The sequence below is a fragment of the Rhinichthys klamathensis genome, unplaced genomic scaffold, assembly GCF_029890125.1.
Source record: "Rhinichthys klamathensis goyatoka isolate OS25496 unplaced genomic scaffold, OSU_Roscu_1.1 h1tg000108l_1, whole genome shotgun sequence".
In the NCBI taxonomy this organism is placed as follows: domain Eukaryota; kingdom Metazoa; phylum Chordata; class Actinopteri; order Cypriniformes; family Leuciscidae; genus Rhinichthys; species Rhinichthys klamathensis.
Window position 1 is genome coordinate 747,051 of NW_026606646.1, and position 25,450 is coordinate 772,500.

Consider the following 25,450-nt stretch of genomic DNA (forward strand, 5'->3'; position numbering starts at 1 on the left):
AAAAAACACAATAGAAATGCACAAAAACTTAACTTTACTTTGCTGACATCAAACTTGGAGAGGAGAGAACACAAGTTTACCTGATTGTTGTTTCCGCAATTCACTCATGTTTTTCCCCCCTCTTTTTGTGACCAGAAGGATAGTTTCGCTTCATTTTGTCATTGATGTTGTAAACATTAATTGACGCAATATGACACGAGGGGGAGGCGGGGCCTTGAGTAATTTGCGGGGCCCTACGCAGCTTGCGTAGTGAGCGTATAGGGCGGATCGGCTCTGTATCTATCTATCTATCTATCTATCTATCTATCTATCTATCATCTATCTATCTATCTAATTTTTTTTTTCTAACTGATCTTTCTTTCTTTCTAACTAATCTTTCTTTCTTTCTAACTAAATAATCTTTCTTTCAAACTAACTTTCTTTCTAACTAATCTTTCTTTTTTCTTTCTAACTAATCTTTCTATCTGTCTATCTATACATCTAATCTTTCTTTCTAACTAATATTTCTTTCTTTCTAACTAATCTTTCTTTCTTTCAAACTAATTTTCTTTCTAAGTAATCTTTCTTTCTTTTTTCAAACTAATATTTCTTTCTTTCTAACCTTTTTTTCTTTCTTTTTTCAAACTAATCTTTCTTTCTTTTTTTCAAACTAATCTTTCTTTCTTTCTTTCTAACTAATCTTTATTTATTTCTTTATTTCTTGATAACTAATCTTTCTTTCTTACATTCAAACTAATCTTTCTTTCATTCGTATTTATTTATTTCTAACTAATCTTTCTTTCTTTATTTTTTCAAACTAATCTTTCTTTCTTTCTTTCTTTCTTTCTTTCTTTCTTTCTTTCTTTCTTTCTTTCTTTCTTTCTTTCTTTCTTTCTAACTAACTAATCTTTCTTTCTTTCTAACTAATCTTTCTTTCTTTCTAACTTTTTTATTTCTTTCTTTCTAACTAATCTTTCGTTATTTATAACTTTTCTTTCTTTATAACTAATATTTCTAACTATTCTTTCTTTATAACTAATCTTTCTTTCTTTCTTTCTTTATAACTAATCGCTCTTTTCTTTCTTCTTTCTTTCTTTCTAACGAATCTTTCTTTCTTTCTAACTAATCTTTCTTTCTAACTAATCTTTCTTTCTTTCTAACTAATCTTTTTCTTTCTTTCTTTCTAACTAATCTTTCTTTCTTTATTGCTTTCTAACTAATCTTTCTTTCTTTATTTCTTTCTAACTAATCTTTCTTTCTTTTTTCTAACTAATATTTCTTTCTTTTTTTCAAACTAATATTTCTTTCTTTTTTCAGACTAATATTTCTTTCTTTTTTTCAAACTAATCTTTCTTTCTTTCTTTCTAACTAATCTTTATTTATTTATTTATTTCTTGCTAACTAATCTTTCTTTCTTTCATTCAAACTAATCTTTCTTTCATTCTAACTAATTTGTATTTATTTATTTCTAACAAATCTTTCTTTCTTTCTTTTTTCAAACTAATCTTTCTTTCTAACTAACTAATCTTTCTTTCTTTCTAACTAATCTTTCTTTCTTTCTAACTTTTTATTTCTTTCTTTCTAACTAATCTTTCGTTATTTCTAACTTTTCTTTCTTTATAACTAATATTTCGAACTATTCTTTCTTTATAACTAATCTTTCTTTCTTTCTAACTAATCGCTCTTTTCTTTTTCTTTCTTTCTTTCTAATGAATCTTTCTTTCTTTCTAACTAATCTTTCTTTCTAACTAATCTTTCTTTCTAACTAATCTTTTTCTTTATTTATTTCTAACTAATCTTTCTTTCTTTATTTCTTTCTAACTAATCTTTCTTTCTTTATTTCTTTCTAACTAATCTTTCTTTCTTTTTTTCTAACTAATATTTCTTTCTTTTTTTCAAACTAATCTTTCTTTCTTTTTTTCAAACTAATCTTTCTTTCTTTCTAACTAATCTTTATTTATTTATGTATTGCTAACTAATCTTTCTTTCTTTCTAACTAATCTTTCTTTCATTCTAACTAATTTGTATTTATTTATTTCTAACTAATCTTTCTTTCTTTCTTTTTTCTAACTAATCTTTCTTTCATTCTAACTAATTTGTATTTATTTATTTCTAACTAATCTTTCTTTCTTTCTTTTTTCAAACTAATCTTTCTTTCTTTCTAACTAATCTTTCTTTCTTTCTAACTGTTTCTTTCTTTCTTTCTAACTAATCTTTCTTCCTTTCTTTTTTTCAAACTAATCTTTCTTTCTTTCTAACTAACTAATCTTTCTTTCTTTCTAACTAATCTTTCTTTCTTTCTTTCTAACTAATCTTTCTTTCAAACTAACTAATCTTTCTTTCTAACTAATCTTTCTTTCAAACTAACTAATCTTTCTTTCTAACTAATCTATCTATCTATCTATCTAATCTTTCTTTCTAACTGATCTTTCTTTCTTTCTAACTAATCTTTCTTTCTTTCTAACTAAATAATCTTTCTTTCAAACTAACTTTCTTTCTAACTAATCTTTCTTTTTTCTTTCTAACTAATCTTTCTTTCTATCTGTCTACCTATATATCTAATCTTTCTTTCTAACTAATATTTCTTTCTTTCTAACTAATCTTTCTTTCTTTCAAACTAATTTTCTTTCTAACTAATCTTTCTTTCTTTTTTCAAACTAATATTTCTTTCTTTCTAACCTTTCTTTCTTTCTTTTTTCTTTCTTTCTAACTAATCTTTCTTTCTTTTTTTCAAACTAATCTTTCTTTCTTTTTTTCAAACTAATCTTTCTTTCTTTCTTTCTAACTAATCTTTATTTATTTATTTATTTCTTGCTAACTAATCTTTCTTTCTTTCATTCAAACTAATCTTTCTTTCATTCTAACTAATTTGTATTTATTTATTTCCAACTAATCTTTCTTTCTTTCTTTTTTCAAACTAATCATTCTTTCTTTCTAACTAACTAATCTTTCTTTCTAACTAATCTTTCGTTATTTCTAACTTTTCTTTCTTTTCTTTCAAACTAATCTTTCTTTCTTTCTTTCTTTCTTTCTAACTAATCTTTCTTTCTTTATTTCTTTCTAACTAATCTTTCTTTCTTTTTTTCTAACTAATATTTCTTTCTTTTTTTCAAACTAATCTTTCTTTCTTTTTTTCAAACTAATCTTTCTTTCTTTCTAACTAATCTTTATTTATTTATGTATTGCTAACTAATCTTTCTTTCATTCTAACTAATTTGTATTTATTTATTTCTAACTAATCTTTCTTTCTTTCTTTTTTCAAACTAATCTTTCTTTCTTTCTAACTAATCTTTCTTTCTTTCTAACTGTTTCTTTCTTTCTTTCTTTCTTTCTTTCTAACTAATCTTTCTTCCTTTCTTTTTTTCAAACTAATCTTTCTTTCTTTCTAACTAACTAATCTTTCTTTCTTTCTAACTAATCTTTCTTTCTTTCTTTCTTTCTAACTAATCTTTCTTTCAAACTAACTAATCTTTCTTTCTAACTAATCTTTCTTTCAAACTAACTAATCTTTCTTTCTAACTAATCTATCTATCTATCTATCTAATCTTTCTTTCTAACTGATCTTTCTTTCTTTCTAACTAATCTTTCTTTCTTTCTAACTAAATAATCTTTCTTTCAAACTAACTTTCTTTCTAACTAATCTTTCTTTTTTCTTTCTAACTAATCTTTCTTTCTATCTGTCTACCTATATATCTAATCTTTCTTTCTAACTAATATTTCTTTCTTTCTAACTAATCTTTCTTTCTTTCAAACTAATTTTCTTTCTAACTAATCTTTCTTTCTTTTTTCAAACTAATATTTCTTTCTTTCTAACCTTTCTTTCTTTCTTTTTTCTTTCTTTCTAACTAATCTTTCTTTCTTTTTTTCAAACTAATCTTTCTTTCTTTTTTTCAAACTAATCTTTCTTTCTTTCTTTCTAACTAATCTTTATTTATTTATTTATTTCTTGCTAACTAATCTTTCTTTCTTTCATTCAAACTAATCTTTCTTTCATTCTAACTAATTTGTATTTATTTATTTCCAACTAATCTTTCTTTCTTTCTTTTTTCAAACTAATCTTTCTTTCTTTCTAACTAACTAATCTTTCTTTCTAACTAATCTTTCGTTATTTCTAACTTTTCTTTCTTTTCTTTCAAACTAATCTTTCTTTCTTTCTTTCTTTCTTTCTAACTAATCTTTATTTATTTATTTATTGCTAACTAATCTTTCTTTCTTTTTTTCAAACTAATCTTTCTTTCTTTTTTCAAACTAATCTTTCTTTCTTTCTTTCTTTCTAACTAATCTTTATTTATTTATGTATTGCTAACTAATCTTTCTTTCTTTCTAACTAATCTTTCTTTCATTCTAACTAATTTGTATTTATTTATTTCTAACTAATCTTTCTTTCTTTCTTTTTTCAAACTAATCTTTCTTTCTTTCTAACTAATCTTTCTTTCTTTCTAACTGTTTCTTTCTTTCTTTCTAACTAATCTTTCTTCCTTTCTTTTTTTCAAACTAATCTTTCTTTCTTTCCAACTAACTAATCTTTCTTTCTTTCTAACTAATCTTTCTTTCTTTCTTTCTAACTAATCTTTCTTTCAAACTAACTAATCTTTCTTTCTTTCTAACTAATCTTTCTTTCAAACTAACTAATCTTTCTTTCTAACTAATCTACCTATCTATCTATCTAATCTTTCTTTCTAACTGATCTTTCTTTCTTTCTAACTAATCTTTCTTTCTTTCTAACTAAATAATCTTTCTTTCAAACTAACTTTCTTTCTAACTAATCTTTCTTTTTTCTTTCTAACTAATCTTTCTTTCTATCTGTCTACCTATATATCTAATCTTTCTTTCTAACTAATATTTCTTTCTTTCTAACTAATCTTTCTTTCTTTCAAACTAATTTTCTTTCTAACTAATCTTTCTTTCTTTTTTCAAACTAATATTTCTTTCTTTCTAACCTTTCTTTCTTTCTTTTTTCTTTCTTTCTAACTAATCTTTCTTTCTTTTTTTCAAACTAATCTTTCTTTCTTTTTTTCAAACTAATCTTTCTTTCTTTCTTTCTAACTAATCTTTATTTATTTATTTATTTCTTGCTAACTAATCTTTCTTTCTTTCATTCAAACTAATCTTTCTTTCATTCTAACTAATTTGTATTTATTTATTTCCAACTAATCTTTCTTTCTTTCTTTTTTCAAACTAATCTTTCTTTCTTTCTAACTAACTAATCTTTCTTTCTAACTAATCTTTCGTTATTTCTAACTTTTCTTTCTTTTCTTTCAAACTAATCTTTCTTTCTTTCTTTCTTTCTAACTAATCTTTATTTATTTATTTATTGCTAACTAATCTTTCTTTCTTTTTTTCAAACTAATCTTTCTTTCTTTTTTTCAAACTAGTCTTTCTTTCTTTCTTTCTTTCTAACTAATCTTTATTTATTTATTTATTTATTGCTAACTAATCTTTCTTTCTTTCATTCAAACTAATCTTTCTTTCATTCTAACTAATTTGTATTTATTTATTTCTAACTAATCTTTCTTTCTTTCTTTTTTCAAACTAATCTTTCTTTCTTTCTAACTAACTAATCTTTCTTTCTTTCTAACTAATCTTTCGTTATTTCTAACTTTTCTTTCTTTATAACTACCGTAATATTTCTAACTATTCTTTCTTTCGAACTAATCTTTCTTTCTTTCTTTCTTTCTTTCTTTCTAACTAATCGCTCTTTTCTTGTTTCTTTCTTTCTTTCTAACGAATCTTTCTTTCTTTCTAACTAATCTTTCTTTCTAACTAATCTTTCTTTCTTTCTAACTAATCTTTTTCTTTCTTTATTTCTAACTAATCTTTCTTTCTTTATTTCTTTCTAACTAATCTTTCTTTCTTTTTTCTAACTAATATTTATTCTTTTTTCTTTCTAACTAATATTTCTTTCTTTCTTTCTAACTAATCTTTCTTTCTTTCTTTCTAACTATTCTTTCTTTATTTCTTCCTTTCTAAACTAATCTTTCTTTTTTAAAACTTTAAACTATTTAAAACTTTAAACTACTTTAATCAACTAACTTTTTAATCTAGTTATATAGTTACTTTACCCCCTGAACTTTTTCGGACACATCTTAGAATGTGTAATTTTGAAATACACCTGTTTTTACTCAAAAATGCCTAGAAAAATAATATAATAAATGGTTATAACTTGCTGAGGGATTGTTACATGTAGACAAAATTTCACCTGGAAGTTTAAAACAACCAAGTTTAACTTTCTAAAGGAAAAAAAAACTAAACTTCAGGAAGGTCTGTTTGAGTTCACAGTAAAAACGTCTCAGGTTACTACTGTAACCATAGTTCCCTGAGAAAGGGAACGAGACGATGCGTCACTTGACGCTTTGGGAACGCCCCCAGCGTGAATGCGTCTGAGCATCAATGTCAACTAGTCCAATGGAAAGAATGAGCGTCACGGGCGGGTGACGTCATGACCAGGAAGGCATAAGAGCACATCCGGTGAAACGCGGCATTAGCTTCAAAAAGTCGAAGCAAGCCGATCACAGGGATGCAGGAAGTAGGGCAGGGTGACGCATCGTCTCGTTCCCTTTCTCAGGGAACTATGGTTACAGTAGTAACCTGAGACGTTCCCTTTCGAGGGAACTCGCGATGCGTCACTTGACGCTTTGGGAACGAGAATACCCAAAACGCCAGAATTCCAAGTACCTGAGTGTCAGTCTGTTGGAACTAAGCACTAAGCACCTGAGAACCTGGGGCAGCATCCAGGTCCAAACTGTAAAACCTGACGAATGTGAGCGGTGAAGACCAGCCTGCCGCATCACAAACGTCTTGGAGAGAAACCCCAAATAACAAGGCTTTAGAGGCCGCCATACCCCTCGTTGAGCGAGCTCTGACCACCAAGGGACACGGATGGTCAGAGTACTCGTATGCAAGTGAAATAGCCTCGACTATCCACTTACTAACCGTCTGTTTAGAAGCAGGAAGACCCTTCTTAGGTGATCCAAAGCAAATAAATAACTGGTCGGACTTCCTCATTGAAGATGTCCGATGAACATAAGTATCCAGTGCTCGCACTGGACACAAGAGGTTCAGCCTTTCCTAAAGGAGGACAGAAACCTGCAGCACAATAGGCCTCGGAATAATGGAAGGCACCTTTGGAACATATCCATGTTTCGGGTAAGAATGCCTTGGCCATCCCCGGTGCACTCAAGGCAGGTGGGGACCGAAAGGGCCTGAAGGTCTGACTCTAATAGGGACGAAATAGCTAGCAGAAAATAGTCTTAAAAGAAAGGAACTTCTCTGAGACCAAATCTAAGGGCTCGAAGGGAGCCCCAGATAGGCCTTCTAGAACTATTGCAAGGTCCCAAGCCAGCACCCTAGTGCAAGTTGCAGGCCTCAGCCTCAAAGTGCCACGAAGGAAACGAGTGATCAGGGGGTCTCGACCCAAAAATGTACTACCCACCAGGGCGTGGAAAGCCGCAATGGCCGCCACGTATACCTTAAGCGTGGAAGGACATAGACCTGATTCAAAGCGTTCTTGCAGAAACTCGAATACTGTGTTTACTGAACAGTTAACCGGATCCCACTGACGCTGGTAACACCAAGAAGTGAAAAACTCTCGAAATAGTGAATATAGTTTCCTCGTAGCGGGAGCTCTGGAGCTTAGAATGGTCTCAACAACCTCGGTTGAGAGACCACTCTCTATGAGTTGGGCCCCCTCAGAGGCCAAACCCACAGTTTCCAAATATTGCATCCCCTGCCTGAGACGGAAGGTCTCTCCTGATCGGGACCTCCAAGGGAGGTCCGTCGAGGAGAAAAATTAGGTCCGCAAACCAAATTCAGCTCGGCCAGGGTGGTGCTACTAAATAGGCTTATTCCATCCTGGCGGAATCACTCCAGAACTCCTGGGAGCAGAGCAACAGGGGGAAATGCGTACAGACGTAGCCTCAGCCACGTCTGCACCATAGCAACCAGCCCCGAGGGGACTGGTTGAGTGAGGGATAATCAGAGTGGACAGTGCGTCGTATGCTGAGACGAGAACAAATCCACTTCTGCCTGGCCATAAAACTCCCATATTTGCTCCACCGCCTCGGGGTGGAGTCCCCTGGCCTCAGCCCCTGCCTCGACAGGGTGTCTGCTCCAATATTCTGGCCCCCCTGGAATATACACTGCCCTCAGACAGCGTAATTTCCTGAGGGACCAAAATAATAGGCCACCAACGTGTTGTCTGTGGGTCAAGAACCAGAGTTTCCTCCATATAACCAAGGCGCGGGGATACTGCCGCGTGATCTTGATCGTACGGAGTGGGTTTCCCCTCAGGGAGAACCCTCTGGTCCTGAGCCACCACTGTAAAGGTCTCACGTACAGCAGGTCAAAGGGTATCACATTGAACGCCGCTGCCCTGAGGCCTAACAGTCACTGTTTCAGAACAACACATGATGGCCCCTCAGGTCTGGGAGGAGATGTCTCAACGCATTGAAGACGACCATCATCTCTAGGCAATTCATGTGCCAAGCGAGATGATGACTCCTCCCAAGCCCTAAGCTGAGCGGCCTTCCAATACCGCTCCCCAGCCGGTGAGGGAAGCATCTGTCGAGATAGCAACTCGATGGCAAAGAGCTCCCAACACCGAACCCTGGGTTAAGAACCAGTGTTTCCTCCATATAACCAAGGCACGAAGGCACGGCCGCGTGATCTTGATCATACGAAGTGGGTTTCCCCTCGGGGAGAACCCTCTGGTCCTGCGCCACCACTGCAAAGGTCTCATGTACAGCAGGCCAAAAGGTATCCCGTTGGACGCTACTGCCACAAGACCCAACAGTCTCTCGAACTGTTTTACAGTGCGTGACTGGCCTAGCCTCAGCTCTTTTGTGGCTGATAGGATAGCAGCTACACGAACGGGCGACAGAGTGGCCCGCATCGTCACTGAATCCCATACCACACCAAGGAAAGTGGTTCTCTGTACTGGAGAAAGCACACTCTTCTTGGCATTGAGCCTCAACCCCAACATCTGCATATGAACGAGAACGACACCTCGGTGCCGAACCGCTAACTGTTCTGATTCCGCTAGAATCAGCCAGTCATCTATGCAATTCAGAATGCGTATACACTGCAGCCTGGCGGGGCCAGAGCTGCGTCTATACACTTCGTGAATGTGCGGGGTGATAGAGCTAGACCGAAAGGAAGTGCCTGATACTGGTGTTCTTTGCCCCAAAGAAAACCTCAGGAACCTCCTGTGCTGAGGGAGGATGGAGATATGGAAGTATACGTCTTTTAGATCTATCGTGACAAACCAGTCCTCGGATCTGATTTGAGTCACGATCTGTTTGAGTGTCAGCATCTTGGACTTGAGTTCCAGCACCAAACACTCCAACAGACGAAGATCTAGTATGTGACGCTGCTCTTTTTTGGAACAATGAGATAACGACTGTAAAGACCCGACGCAATGTCGGGTGAGTACACCTGCTCTATAGCTTTCTTTGCTAACAGGGCCTTTACCCCTTGCTCCATTACCAGAGAGATTACCATTACCCACAGAGATATATTTGGCAGTAGCTTCCGCGCTGCCAGAAAATCTACCAAGGGAACCAGCCCCTCGAGGCTGGCCTCTGGTGTAATAAAGACAGCCAGTTCAGGGACCTGAAACATACTGGCAGGAACCACCCGAACTGACTGTTTTCGAACCCCCCTCAGAGGGCGCGAGTCCGACGCAATGTCGAGTTGACTCTGCGCCAGAAGCTCGCTGGAGAACGCTGCGCCCCGAAGCACCAAGGGTGGCGGGGTTGGCAGAACGGTCCCCTGAGGGCACAGAGATGGAAAGGGCACCGTATAATGAGGTGTACACCATTCCACCCCGGTTGGGGCTGCCCTCACCGGTCTGACGCCGTGGCGCCAGACCTTTTCTTTTGAGCCGCAGCCTTCTCAGCATGAAGAACGGTCCTCGGATCCGGCTTCTGCTTTGAAGGCTTTGGCTGCTGTGTTGTGTATGAGAAACTAGCCGGCTGGAGCTGCTCACGCCCAGCAGCCCCAGTGGGTTGGACATAGCGAGGGAGAGATTATCTTGTATCTTTCTCCATGATTCCCATCAAATTGAGCCAGAGGTGTCTCTCAGTGACCACATTTCTTTGGCTGCCATCCCTGAGAGATAAATCTGAGGCCCGACGGAGTTCTCAAACCCCATCGGGCCAAACTCCCTCACTTCTGTCCAAATACCACAGCAGGTCAGCCTGATATGCTTGCAGCACTGCTATAGTGTGCAAGCAGGCTCGTGCTAGACCCACTGCCATATATGCTTTTCCCACTAGATTAAAAAATAGTTTTCTTTAATGGTTTAGTGAGAGAAGCCGACGCCTTCAGGGACGATACTGAACCGGGAGACATAGCTCGCAAGTGTCTGTTCTACCCGGGGTATTGCCCCATAGCCATGCTCTCTTAACCCCCAAATATCTGAATATACATGAATGTGGGGCTAAAAAATGAGTAAGGCTTTTTCCATGATCTAGACAGCTCGCTGTGCAGATCGGGAAAAATGGAAGGCCCCGTGATGGAGGTGGAAAAATAGAGGGAAGGAAACTCGTTCAATTTATTTTAAGGACGAGTGCTCCTTATTTCTGCTGGCCATTAAATATTTAATTTATCTACAGCCTTAGTAAAACACCTCCACCAGCTTATTATTATATATATATTTTTTTATATACATTCTTTATATATATACACTTTATTTTATAAATAATATATAAACTATCATATATATATATATATATATATAGGCTATATATAATTCTCATACGCTGGGGAAGAGATGGCAAATCCACTTCCCCCATGATTGTGTACACTTTCAATGCCCAGCACATCTACCTCCTCGGAGGTAGAGCACTGAAGCATTGATTTCTCTCCCCGGGCGGAAGAGACCGCAGCGCGGGCTTCCGAGACCGGAGAGAGAGCACTGGATCCCTCGTGGAAAGGGAGGAGATAAGATCCGCGGACCCGTCTCCAACCCCGTAACGAGATCCTATTCGCGATCCACAGGAATGCATTCTCCGCGCTGCCTCGGCAGACGCGTGTCCTGCACCCCGAGGATCGCGAGCCTGGCCACTTTCCTCGAAAAGTGACAGTCGGGAGTGGAGCATGCGAAGCGAAAGCTTCTCACAATGTTGCAATCAGCCCCCTCGGAGGCTGATACCGCATGCTCCACTCCCAAACAAACTACACAAAGCTCGTGTGTGTCCCCACCCGTTAAATAACGCGGGCAGGGAGAAGCACAGAGTTTGTAAAGTTGTTTCGCCATAACTCTTCCCAATAATATCGAACAGACAACAATAAATAGACAGAGACAGAGTAACACAGATCGCTTGCTGAGACACAGAAGCTAATGCCGCGTTTCACCGGATGTGCTCTTATGCCTTCCTGGTCATGACGTCACCCGCCCGTGACGCTCATTCTTTCCATTGGACTAGTTGACATTGATGCTCAGACGCATTCACGCTGGGGGCGTTCCCAAAGCGTCAAGTGACGCATCGCGAGTTCCCTCGAAAGGGAACACCAAAGTTTTTGCTGGAGTTTTTTTTTATTTTTAATTCTGTTAATTTCATCCATTCTCAGACAAAATAAATGTAAAACTTGGACTTTAAATGAGCTAGACGGAAACCTCAGGTTTTCCTGTTTAAAATTATACTGTATATGGCACTTGATGCTGACTGCTAGAATGGGCTAGAAAAACAAAGAAAAGTACAGACGAGCCAGGTGCCCCAAAAATATTATAGGTTTTTAAGGGTTAACCTGTGCATCTGTGCAGGGTGAAAAGGGCTTTACAAATGTATAGCAATAGTCTCTTTCACCTGTTGCACAACTGTGCTCCAGTATAGAGCAGCTGGGAAACTGTGACATTGGCTGTACAGCCTTTAAATATCTGGAAAAGATGTTTGCGTGGGGGAGAGCTCTGCACTTTTCTAATGTCTTGTCTCCTGCTTTGTTGGGGGGTTATTTTATGAACGTTACATGTGCAGCAGCAGCATGTCTTACATACTCACTGCAATGTATGTGAATGTATTTGTAGCAAGGTTCAGGGAAGAAGGAGGCGGGAACCGGAGAACAATCAAAAGAAAACTTTATTTTAAATGAAATAAACACAATACCTGCCAGCAGTCCCTCACGGAACTGCTGGCTACCCAAAATAAAATATAACTACCTGCCAGCAGCCCCTCACGGACGACTGCTGGCTACCAAAATAAAATAAAACAAAACACAAACAAAAGCAGGCCTGTTCCTCTCTCGATCATCCACTCCGTCGCTCCTCCTTTATGCTTCCGCTCCTCCGTGAGAGATGCGAGACCGGTGTGCTTCACAGGTGCTGCTCATTAGCAATCGCACCACCGGCCTCGCAACGTTCTCTCACGTCCCTCGGCCGTCCTGCTCACCACAGTATTGGCATTAGAAAGTCTCGGTTCTTACTCTGCAGCAGCAGCTGCGTAGCAAAACTATTCCGCCAAGACCAAAAACATTAACATTTCCATATCTATTTCCATTACCAACCCAATCGCTCCAAGAGTTGTCATGACAGAATTACCTAGTTCTGGCATGAAACTCTAGATGACACAGGCTGATAGGTCCTTACTCATTTGGTTGCTTTCGCATCATAATCTACATAGAGCAGCTGATTGGTTGCTGTTGCATCAGCGGTCAATGAGTTGCGGCTTAACATTTAAACAAATACCGGTTGTGTTGCTGTTAGCAGTCTACAGCAGCCTTTCTCAAACTTTTTTCAGTCGGGGCACCTTTCAAAAGTGCATAAAATCTCAAGGCACCCCAGTGTAAAATATAAATTAAAGACACTGCATAACCCAAATGTAAATGCAAATGTCCTGTTTATTTAGACAGAACAGTAATGAACAGAGCATAATACGAACTGTAAATAACAATAACAATAATAATAACAACTTTACAGGGCTATCACTTTTGTGAAAAAAATCCTGATCGATTTTTGAGACATAAAATGAATCGATTGTAAAATCGATTTTCCATGTCTAAAGACGTTTCCATTTTCAGCGCCAAATATAGGCAAATCCACAGACAACTAACAGGCATTAGCACGAGCGTAAAGAGTGCACTTGAGACGCGCACAAGTCAGCAATATTTCTGATGATTTATTGGCATGAAGTTTCGTGCACAATGACAAACAGGAGTGCAAGATTCTCGAAAAACAATAAGCAGAGTGGACTGCCATAACATCAATGAAAAACATTACTGCAGGCTTCAACATGGCTGTGTTTACGATTAGAAATGTCAAACAAATTTCGCCTACGTAGGCGATTGTAGGCCGGATCTGTATCTGTATGCATGGGACTGTCTGAATACCGGCAGAATTCACATTTTTGTTGTAAAAAGAGACACGTTATGCAGAAGTATAGTATAGTTTGTATGTGTGTTTGTCAGAGCCTGCAGTTGCTGTGTGACGCGCGTTCGCGCGGTCGGTGTTGTTGCTATAACGCGGTGCTATGGGTTGCGTCACTTGCGTCAAGTTGTGTGTGTGTCTTGCTTCGGTCTTTTGAGACGGATTTTTATGGTTAATTTTATATATATATATTTATCTAAAATTAATTTACAATTTTATTAATACGTTCATATGTTTAAAAAGAAGAAGAATGTATTTATGTAAATTCAAATATATATATATTTTTAGCCTACGTAATTTTTTGGCGGCACCCCTGACAAAGTCAGGGGGCACCCCAGTGTGCCGCGGCACCCACTTTGAGAAAGGCTGGTCTACAGCACGCTTTCAGAAATCAGCCTGTAGCTCCACCTGTATAGATCTGTGAATGTATTGGTAGTAGCAAGTCTCTGTACTTGCTCTGCAGCAGCAGCGGCATAGCAGATTTGTTCCGCCAAGACCAAATGCATTAACATTGCCATATCCATTACCATTACCATGACCATGCCAATCTCTCAGAGAGTTGTCATGAGAGAACAGCCATAATTAACTTTTTTTTTTATCCCTCACTTAAGGACAAAAGTCTGCTACTATAGGGAAGGCAGGTGTTGGGGGATCTCCCAAGACGTATGTCCAGGGGCCTCACAGGATCCAGCTCTGACATATCAATATTTTTCATGCGATTATATGAAAACGACAGAGGATCAACTAATCTTAATGTGACCTTACATTTGTTTTCCACACTGTTCTCATTGCGGCACTGCTATTCTTGGTGCTTCAACAACGTGACACCAAATACAATCCATGAACCTTCTTCTCTGAGGTGAATATATCCATTGTGCTCGTCGTAACAAGAAGTTATCACGTTCACATCTGTCAACTCATTCTGACTGTCATCAGACAAAAAGAGTTCCGGTCCAGAGATATTTAACTCATTGAAGAAAGTATACTTTTTGCGGGATTTCTAGGCATTGTATTTCATGTTGTATTTTTGATTTTTCACAACTTGTGTGCTTTGCCTGGGCGAGACGGAGTGAACTGTGGCGCTTATAGAGTCACACGAACGCACATGTTGCATAACAGTGCAAAGACCAATGCCAGAATTTTTTATAAATAAAATAATACATTAAATTTTATATTGTCACGGAGCCATCCACGTCATCACTCCCGCCCACTGCACCCGATCGTTACACCAGATCACAATCACCTGATTTCTAATCACCGGCACCTGCACGTCATGATTGCACTCACTACTTCAGTCACAGTTTCCTGCACCTTAGTGTCTGGTCTCGTCTCTCGACACTACAGACTCATCTTACCTGTGAACCAAACTGAAGATACTTTCCTGTTGTCCTGAGGTTTCCTTGTCATCGAGTTCGTCAGTATTCTGCAAAGACTTTGTGTTCACCGTCAGTTAAGTGTTCACCATACCTGCTGATCATCATCACACTCAAGTTATTCCTGCATCGCTCACTCTGCACTTCAATAAACTTGTTATTTGTTTAACATCTGCCTTGTCTGCCTTACTATGGATGTGACATATATTGTATACCCCCAGAACACTTGGAATATACTACACGTGTCGCATGCGATCATTCTGTGATACTTTTGTGTCTTTTTTAAAAAGCTTGATGCTGGTCGCTATTCACTTCCATTATATGGATTAGCGTGAGTAGGACATTTCTTTTTTAAATTATCCTTTTTGTGGTCCATAAAAGAAAGAAGGGAATACAGCATTAGAACACAGAGAAATGATTACAGATTTGTTGAGTGTTTTCTCATAAAGCACATTGTTTTTGGCATTACTCCCCCTAAATGTGTAGTTTGAAGTTGTTCATCCTTATTTGTAAATCAGTATCAACTCCCATAGCTTTGTGTATTATCTGGCTTTTTTCTTACCTTGCCCTTATTGTTCTACCTTTCAGAAAATGGTGACTGCGCTGGACAAAAACTGGCATCCAGAATGCTTTAGCTGTGTGAAATGCAGCTGTCCATTTGGAGATGAAGGTAAGGGGTGATAAAGGTAGCTGATTTCAGACCATATTTGAGTTTTTTTTTTTTAAATCAAGAAATTCATTGATATATCAATATATCTAATAATTAATCATGTGGATGAATTGATAATAGTATGTGCAGATCAATTGATGGTTACACTTTATTTTAAGTTGATGTAGTTACATTGTACTTGCTCATATAAGTACTTATAATTTTAAATACTACAATATAATTACTACATGTACCTACTATAAGTGCATGTAGTAACATCTGACTATGCCACTTTAATATAAAGTGTTACCCAATTAATTAATAGATTTAGAAAAATGATTGTTAAAAAAAAACAAAAACAATTATGGTCGATTATCAATCATTTCAGTATTGTGTGATAAATGAGATTATTTCTCTTTTATCAATGTATCCAGTATGCATTATAACTAAATATTTATAGTCTTGAGATGGCATTTGAACTATCAGGCTACAAGATATTCATAATATGAAGCAGTTAAATTTCAGTCCAGCAACCATATAAAAAAAAGTAGTTAGCTGCACTACAAGCTACCAACAAAAAGTAGCCAACATTAGCTCTTTCCCAAATGGCAACCTCATGTGAACTTGTGGTCTTGTGGACTTACAATAGCCATCATATGTGCATATTCATTAAGTCTATGAGACCGTACAGTGTTCCATTAATCATTTTAAGTTTGAGGCTTCTATGCGTCCTTGATGAGCACTTCTGCCAAGTCCGCAGCAGCACACTGCTACCAGTCACGGAGCTGTGGACTGCGAAAACTTAGGGTGCCAATTTGGTAGAGGGCCATTTGAAGCTTTTTAAGTGGGTTATAGATATCAGAGATCATAAAGAGGAGGATCTCAGATATAGCTACTGTCATGTTGGGAGTGAGCAGGCAGAGGCGATGATCTAGGTGTGAGGAGTGTTTAATAAACAAACATAAAAGTACATAAAAAAAATGGAGAAACACTGGGAACAAAGCACACAGGTAACTAAACACAAGGGCTATACACATGGGGGAACAAGCTTAACCCTCTGGGGTGTGAGATGTTTTCTGGGCCCTGGAGGTGTTCTGACATGCTCTGACATTTGTGCTTATTTCTGTTACTTGTGACATTTTCATGGCTAAAGTCTGATTACACTGTATTCAGCACAAACTCTGCTACAGCATGTATGTAAAAGTTTGTAGTTTTGAGATAATTATGTTTATGCGTGGTTTGTGAAAAAAAAATTGTCACTGAAATAAGGTCATGAAACCCATACTGATTATTTCTTCACAAGTCTTTTGAAAATTGTATCACTTAGCCTAGAATATTTGCTTCAAAATTCTGTGAAAATCATCCAGCATACTCATTCAGATAAAACAATATATTGATTTAAAATTTGTAAGACATGTTTTGTGTAAGAAAGCTTTATGCGAGGAGGTGTGAATCATCATGAATATTGATGTGTTTCACACCTGAGAAAGACAAAGACCCTCCCATAATGGCCCTATCAGGTGCTATCAGGCCCTATCATTATGACGTACCTTGCACAAAGAATGAGGAGAGATTTAAAAAAGAATGGCTTTTTGATTGTTTGGATTTATTTACAACACAACATAATCCAAAGACACACAACAAAGGACAAAAAAGCCCATTATTGAACACACTGATCTAAAGACAGAGACTTGAACAGTCACACACCTTTGTGACATTCCTGAAACATAGTACATACCTGTCATTTCCAAGGTGTTTGGTTTTTAATGTTACCATGTTCATGTACAGAGTCTCATGTGAATGTTTAAGTCAGCAGGACTCCTCAGTGGCATCTGGTTCCTGTAAAAAAAAAAAAAAAAACATAAAAAAAAAAAACTGTGAACATGCTGATATCAAGAGAAACTATAGGCTGCACGGTTTTGGGAATACATTTTAGATTTTTCTGGTTAAAATTGCGATTTAAAAATTACTATATATATACAGTATATATATATATATATATATAATGAACACCAGATTTGTTGTGCCTTGTAGGCATATACGTGTAGGGCTGCATCAAATAATAATAACAATAGCCTATAGTATGCAGCCTATAAATCGTTAAAAAGGAACACTTCAGTAACACTACACTAGAAAAAAATATATGGATATGTTACTTCAAATGTTTCTATTCGTTACAAACACAGTATTTAACAGTAAACATGGTTCTAAACATTATAATATTCACCATATTAGAGTAAACACTGATACTAGCCTATTTTTATATCATGCTGTGTTTTATTATCGAACATAAAAACATCCTCGTGTCGTACATGTATATAACTTTCCCATTGAAAGGTAGCCTGCCTGTCTATAGTACATATTTCAACATGCTTCCATCGATTTCATACATTTTAGTCTAGCAACAGTTCAACTGCAATGTGAAGTTTATGCAACAATAACACTAATTAATATAAATCAGAATACATTTCTTACCTTAAAATCTTTCTTGTCTTCAAATCGGGTTTTTCTTCTTCTGAGGTAAATCCAATGTAAGCTCACACCGTGTCTTCCAAACTCGATCCTTCCAAACTTCCGAAATCTCTTTTGCGCGCATGGGTGTGGTCACATCAAAACTAATAAGCAAGCGTTTGAGAAACTGGACATCTTGTTGGTTTTTTCGTTTTGAATCAGATAATTTAAAAGTACACACTTAAATGTTTATAAAGATATATTGCTCATAAATGTGTGACAAGTAATCGCTGAGTTTTGTTTCAGTTTATAGACATGCTCATGAAAAATAAGTTCACAGAGACGGAGAGGCAGAAAGCACACACAGTTTATTTTCTTTATTTTACAAAAGCACAATGTTTTGTTTTGATTGTAAGTGGACACATATAAAAGACATCTCACAGATTCTTTTTTTTCATATTTCTTTTTCTGTATGACCATAAATGACGGAGTAATTTAAGTCTATTGTGCTACTATGTGAAGAAAATCCAGCAAAACGCGCCGGCGCGTTTGCCGATCCTAGAGGGTTAACAAGATAACGAGGTAATGAGACACACCTGGGTAGACTAATCAAAGGGGGAAAAGTACAAACAACTACCACAGCAGAGTAGACGGGCCAAAAGATCCCCATGGCGGATCAGATGACCACCACATCAGAGCAGAGGAGCCTGAAGAACCCCACTGCAGAGTTGAGGACCACCACTGTGAAGACGGAGCTGGTGACTACCACGGCGTAGCTGGTGGGGCTGAATACCACCAAGGCGTAGCTGAGGACCACCACAGTGGAGCTGGAGAACTACAACAGAGAGCATAGATAGGTTAGGGATGGCACTTATGGCCATAACAGGGCGAGAAAGTTCAAGGGCAACCTCTGTGGCCATGTCCAGGCAGGCAAACAGTTCAGGGAGAACCTCCGTAGTCGTGTCAGAGCAGACAGGAGGTTCAAAATCAGTGTCTGTGGCCATAACAGAGCTGACAGAGAGCACAGGGAACTCAAAGTCGGCCTCTAGGGCGGTAATAGCACCAAAGAGGGTTCAGAAACGGCCTCCGTGGCCACAACAAAGGTATCAGGGGACACTGGCTTTGTTTACATGCAACCAAATAATCTATTAGTAATCGTATTGATGGTTCAATCGGACTGAAAAGCCTTCATGTAAACTCCTTAATCGATCTGATTGAGCTCGATCCAGATGAAATTTCGATCGTATTGAAAGGGATGGTTTTTTCTTTTCTAATCCGATCGAGAGAACATGTAAACACTTGATCGGATTGAAAACCGAAACTGAAAGAACTGCACATGTGCAATGACGTTGAAATAGCATAATGACGTATGACGCGCGGAACCAGCAGTTCTTCCTGTTGAATAAAGTGTCATATAAAATGAGTGTCCCGTCATTCTAAAATTCTCCTTTCACTCAGCATCTGTGAAGTGGAGCAGGACAACGTCCCACCAGTCCTTGTTTCGGATTCTCATCCACAGACGACTGGTTTTGGTCGCGGAGGGGCATTTTTACTGCTTGATAAATATAAGTAGCACGGCACAACGGTTCATATGCTCATTTACTCCAAATTATGACCAGAAATGGATAAATATTAAGGGTGCTGTTTAAAACAAATAAAGAACCAATGTAGGAGAATAGTTAGTATGTGCAAACAGCGGGAAACTCTGTATATTCGTGCAGTGTGCGCATGTCATAAAATCTATTTCGATTTGAAGCTTGTAACATAAACGCGCACCTTAACCCGATCACATGTTTACGTTCATGTAAAAACTACATTCAGATTCATCAATCGGAATGAATTCAGTCCGATTGAAACAAAAGTTGTACTTGTAAACGTAGCCAATGAGAGTTCAGAAACGGCCCCCGCGGCCGTAACGGGCTTCAGGGGACACTGAGTTCAGAAATTACATCCACAGCCGTAACAGAGACATCTGGAGACACAGAAAGTTCAGAAATGGCACCCGCAGCTGTAACAGGGGCTTCAGGGAACACAGAGTTAAAAATTGGCGCCCATGGCCGTAACAGAGACATCTGGGGACCGAGAGTGTTCAGAAATGGCACCCGCAGCTGTAACAGGGGAATCAGAGGACACAAAGTTCAGAAGAGAATGCCGCCGCCTCGGGAGAAACAGGCGAGGTGTGTGCAGCCCAAACACACAAAATGGCAGTAGCCACCACAGGGAGAATGAAAGACAAAATATCTACCTCCGGGAAGGCGGCGGAGCAGCCTGCAAGCTAGAAATCGCTGAGACCGGCAGGCTTGAGAACGCTGAGAATGGCGAGCTTTAGAGCGTAGCAGCGGGCGGGCTTGAAAACGCTGAGACCGTTGGGCTTGAGTGGGCTCCATTCGCGGTCTGAGGCTGATGTAACTTCCGCACTCCCCAAAGGCATAGCGCAACACCGATAAGCATTCCACTTGAACTTAACACCTTAATTGATAGTTACTACCCACAATAATGTTGCATGAAGTGTGTACATATACATAATGAAACCAAATGTCTTTAACTTCATAGAAAAATAGGAAGCTCATCACAGAAATAAAATTAAATTTATCTCTTCCCAACTGGCTACACGTGAACTGTGAGAGCTTCAAGATGATAAAGCTCCGCTCCCGTTTGGCTCTCTTGTCGCGGGAGAAGTGTTACAGGGTAAGTGTGACATTGCGGGCTGTAAATTAAAGTGATGCTTGTTACCCTCTTGTTTCATGTAGTTACAGGGTAAGTGTTACATTGTGGGCTGTAAATTAAAGTGATCCTTGTAAAAATAAATACATAGACACAATCTAATATCACTGACTCGGAAACCTTTATTTGAAATACAAGTTAATTTAAAACAGACTTACAACACTTCTTATTCATCTAAAATATATTTTTTAATTTATATTTATTTCAAATACAGAAAGTTGCATGTTTTGTCCTTCTTTTGTTTTTCTTTCTTTTGCGGCTTTCCTTCTCTTGTTGCTCTTCTCCTTTTTTCAATCTTTCCACTGATTTATGTTGAGAAGGTATCCAATGTCTCTTGCTATTCTGTATTATGTATTAAAATAAAATACAGTACAACCAGTGATGTTCTCATAATTTACTCATCTTTTCGTTTCCAACAAACTGTCACCAGCATGTGTAAGTAATGTAAATGTAAGCACGTTGTGAAGCGCAAGATGAAGCTTGACGTAAGCACGCTGTGAAATTTGCACGAGAACTGGCGTCTCTTTCCTCCGGTCTTGTTGGTTTCTCATTGTTATTATCTGTTATTGTTTGTATTTTGTTGTGAGCAATATTTATTTTTAAACAAAAACTGACTGCATCCGACTTTTGCGTGAGTTTCTCGGCATTCTCACGTCACATTTCACATTACGTTCATGTCAAGCATTAACACAATCCTCTCATGCACACGCTGGTGACAGTTGGTCTGAAGCGATAGTCTACAGTTTAAAAAGTTTAGAATATTAGTATTTTTCTAACAAACACACATCGTTTCACTTCAGAATACATTGATTCATTGATTGGGGACATATGGATTACTGTAGTTATTGCAGTATGTGCTGTTTACTTTTAGGAACACATGACCTTGCATTATATGTATTCCCAGAGATGATTTATTTTTCTAAGAACCTTCATTTGTGTTAATCTGAAGAAGGAAAGACGTACACGTCTCGGATGGCATGAGGGTAAAAGATGAATAAATGGTGGGGACGTATTTCTGGGTGTACTGTATTTTCTTTTAATACATAATACAGAATAGCAAGAGACATGATTTATTCTTAAGATTCATCAGTGGAAAGAAAGAAAAGAGGAACAAGAGAAAGAAGCCAAGCAAGAGAAAAAAGGGGGACAAAATGTGCTAATTTCTGTCAAGACTTAAGCATTTGAAATTAAATGTTCATTTAAAAAAAATAGTTTTAAACGAATAAGTGTTGTAAATCTGTTTTGAATTGAGTTGTTTTTAAAAATAAAGGTTTCAGAGTCAGTCATATTAGATTGTGTGTTTGTATTTTTATTGTACTTACCCTGTAACTTCATGTAACAAGAGGGTAATAAGCATCGCTTTAATTTACAGCCCGCAATGTAACACTTACCCTGTAACTACGTGGAACAAGAGGGTAATAAGCACCCCTTTAATTTACAGCCCGCAGATGTCACACTTACCCTGTAACTACATGGAACAAGAGTATATTTCCCCAGTATTTAAGCAAAAGTTGCAATAGTTTGAGTTTTCAGTGTACTTTTATTAAAATAATTACTGTATAAATGCACAGATATGTACCCTGTAATTTTTTAAAAGCCTATATGTATTGGTACACTATTATTACAAAAAGGTACACAGTCTATGGTTTCGTTAAATTGCTCCCAAATGTAAAATTGTTGTATCATAATAGAATAAGTACCCCTTAGTTCTAAAATACTTACAGTATAAATACATTTTTCATTTTCCTGGTTGTTACCCCTTTATTCCCAAAATTTTACATATTGTTCCCTTATACTTACACGTAAGTACTTAATAGGTACATTATAATTACCAAAAGTTACACTGTAAATTCATTTTGATTACACAGTACTTCGCGGGCTGTAATCTGAAGCGTCACCCTTTACAGTTTTGAATGATGTATTGCTTTTATCTTTATGACCATGAATGACAGAGTATCAAAAGTCGATTTTGCTGCTATGTGAAAAAAAATCCACCAAAATGCACCAATGCGTTTGTCGACCCTAGAGGGTTAAAAAGCGTGATGGATTATAGTGTGATAGAAGATCGATTAAATACACAGTAGCTAAACCATTTAGGGCCTTATAGGTTAGTAATACTTTGTAATTGATACAGAACTTAGAGGTATAGAAATGAAACCAGTATAGAAATGATAAAATTGGGGTTATATGATTTTCTAGACCTGGTAAGAACTCTAGCAGCTGTTTTTTGGACTAACTGTAGATTGTTAATTATTGCATTACAACAATCCAGTCTGGAGGTCATGAATGCATGAACTAGCATCCTTTCTTCAACAAGGAATTAATTCTTAACCCAACACAGGAGCCTACCGAAAACTGAATGTCATGGGGAGCATAATTTAAGTTAGGTGGGCAATGCCAAAACTAGATAGTATACCCCTGCTGTACAGTTTGTAGAATTCAGCAAGACGCATTCTGTCGCCTGAAATGTGGAATGTAGAGGACGTAACTCAACATAAAAGGCTCACCATCCTGAGGCTCAACACCCTGTTGTAACCACAACATTAGATTCATGTGAACTACAGCACAACTCCTGTGCTATGAGATTGTTCAATGCTATCTCACGACCAATTCATACGAATTTGTACGAGTGAGTACGAGGTGGCTAATTCGTACGAGTGAGGTTCATACAATTTGTCTAAACCCCAGTGATGGGTAGGTTTAGGGGCGGTGTCAAGGGTAGATCATTCGTACGAATTCATACGAATTGGGCAACTCGTAAAATATGTATGATTTAGCAAATATCGTACGAATCGTACGAGTGAGGTTGTATGAATTCGTACAAATTAGCCACCTCGTAAATTACATACGAATTGCCGTGAGATCAGGTTGGATTGTCGTTGCACGGAGCATGAGTGAGAAAACTGTTGTTAAAAAAAGCACAGATAATCTATTGTTGTCCGAAACTCTATATAAGGGGCTATATAAGGGGCCCTACATGCACCATGGAGGTACACTTTGTCATAATCATGACATTATGGTTGTGTTTACTAAAGTAAACCAAAGTTTTGTGACTTAAAACTCACAATTAAGCTACTGATTGCATGAGGTGAATGTTTGGTAGCCCAAAGTTCCAAATCAGTTGCAGCATTAGTAGACATCAAAGTAACCATCTTCCTGAAGAAGAGAAATCTGAGGAATTATGGTCTAAGCACATCTTTATATGTCATCGGTGATGCGATGCCTTAGAGGGTGGAGTTAGCGCCATCAGCCAAAGAATTCTATACATACAGGCTTCAGACAATCATCAAACCTTCTCAAAAGCAGCTAAATTTCTATCGCTACTCTCTAATTTTTATTGAATTACCTTACGCCACAGATTGATCAAACAGGCTATTATTATATTATTATATCAGCACACCCTGTCTGAGCAGAGAATCGGATACTGTTTAGGCTTACACTGCTTTAAAGGTTTGTGGTCAGCAAGATTTTTTTTAATTAATACTTTTATTCAGCATGGCTGCATTAAATTGATCAAAATTGGGAGTAAAGACTTATCTGATGTTACAAAAGATTTCTAATTCAAAGAAATGGTGTTCTTTTAAACTTTCTATGCATCAAAGCATCCTGAAAAAAAAATGCATCACTGACTCCACAAATATATTAAGCATTAAAATTGTTTTAAACATTAATAATAAGAAATGATTCTTGAACACCAGATCAGCATTTTATAATGATTTCTAAAAGATCAAGTGACATTGAAGATTGGAGTAATGGCTGCTGAAAATTCAGCTTTGCCATCACACGTATAAATGATGTGGCAGGATGAGCAAGACAGACACAGTCTTTGTGGCATCAGGCCTCAGGGATGGGTTTATTTAACATAAAAATAAAAAAGTCCAAAAAGGCTAATAGTGTTCAAAAACAAACAGGTGATCCAGTGCCCTTGCTGTGCCGGGAAGTAGTGAAGGAAGGCAGTGATCTGCAAGGTTCGATCCAGGTAAAGGGAATCAAGCTCCCGGCGGATGCTTGTGCTCCCCACTTCAGTCAGGGGCACGAAGGGCAGAGGCTAACTTAGAGTGGCTCATCTACCCATCAAGCGTGGCCCAGCCATTTCAGCCAGATGGCGGCATTGTGTGCTTCCCAGCCAGGAATACGAGTCCGCCAACTCGTGGCTTGGTGATGTGGGATTTCCGTCTACACTCACCTCCTGGACCTATTGGGACACCAGCGTGATTGGACTGGTTGGTCGATGAGAACTGCACTCACCCTTTAACAGCGGTGGTGACAAGGCACTACAGACACTGATACCAGGTGGAGGCGGCTGTTCTGTCACGAATATATATTGATTTTAATTATTTTAAATTGTAATACAATTTCCTTAAAATACTGTTTTTGATTTGCCTTTGTATAAAAGACTTCTTTCAAAAATGATAAAAAACCTTACTGACCCCAAACTTTCTAACAGTAGTGTAGCTTCTCACCTCTTAATTATTTGTAATCAAGAGCAATTCTACTTTGTAGCAGAAGACCTCAAGCGCTGAGGTATAATTCTGGCCAAACAAAAAGTTTCCTTAACTTTTTAACCTGTTGCATCATATCATCCTGTTTTCCCAACTTTGTTTTCATAAACAAATGCATCGACCTGCCTTTTCATTGATCAAATCACATGTTTTCCAATTGTTTACAAACTTAGAATTTTCATTCTGTTGTTTGCTCATTCTCATCAAGTGTTGCTAGTTTGTTGCAACAAAGCCAATAAAACAATGGAGAAAGCATTTTGCTGATTTTTAAAACTTTAGGCTCTAATTTACAGCTCTTCATAGAGTAGCAGAAAATAATTTGGAAGATGTTATTCCAATATAAGTTTCATCTCTTGTTTCGAAGGCAAACAAGGAGATCTTTAAAATCCATAACAAGGGTTTTCATTCCTCA

At 37.4% G+C, this 25,450-nt stretch overlaps 1 protein-coding gene across 3 annotated transcripts in view; it reads left to right on the forward strand.

Annotated features, from left to right (window-relative positions):
* The window catches only part of LOC130087365 (transforming growth factor beta-1-induced transcript 1 protein-like), a 252,832-nt gene that overhangs the window by 214,080 nt on the left and 13,302 nt on the right, over positions 1–25,450 (forward strand). For all 3 annotated transcript variants that reach the window (XM_056253640.1, XM_056253643.1, XM_056253642.1), the window contains one exon: positions 15,301–15,382. In XM_056253640.1, the coding sequence (XP_056109615.1) occupies positions 15,301–15,382 (82 nt within the window). The remainder of the gene's footprint in view (positions 1–15,300; positions 15,383–25,450) is intronic.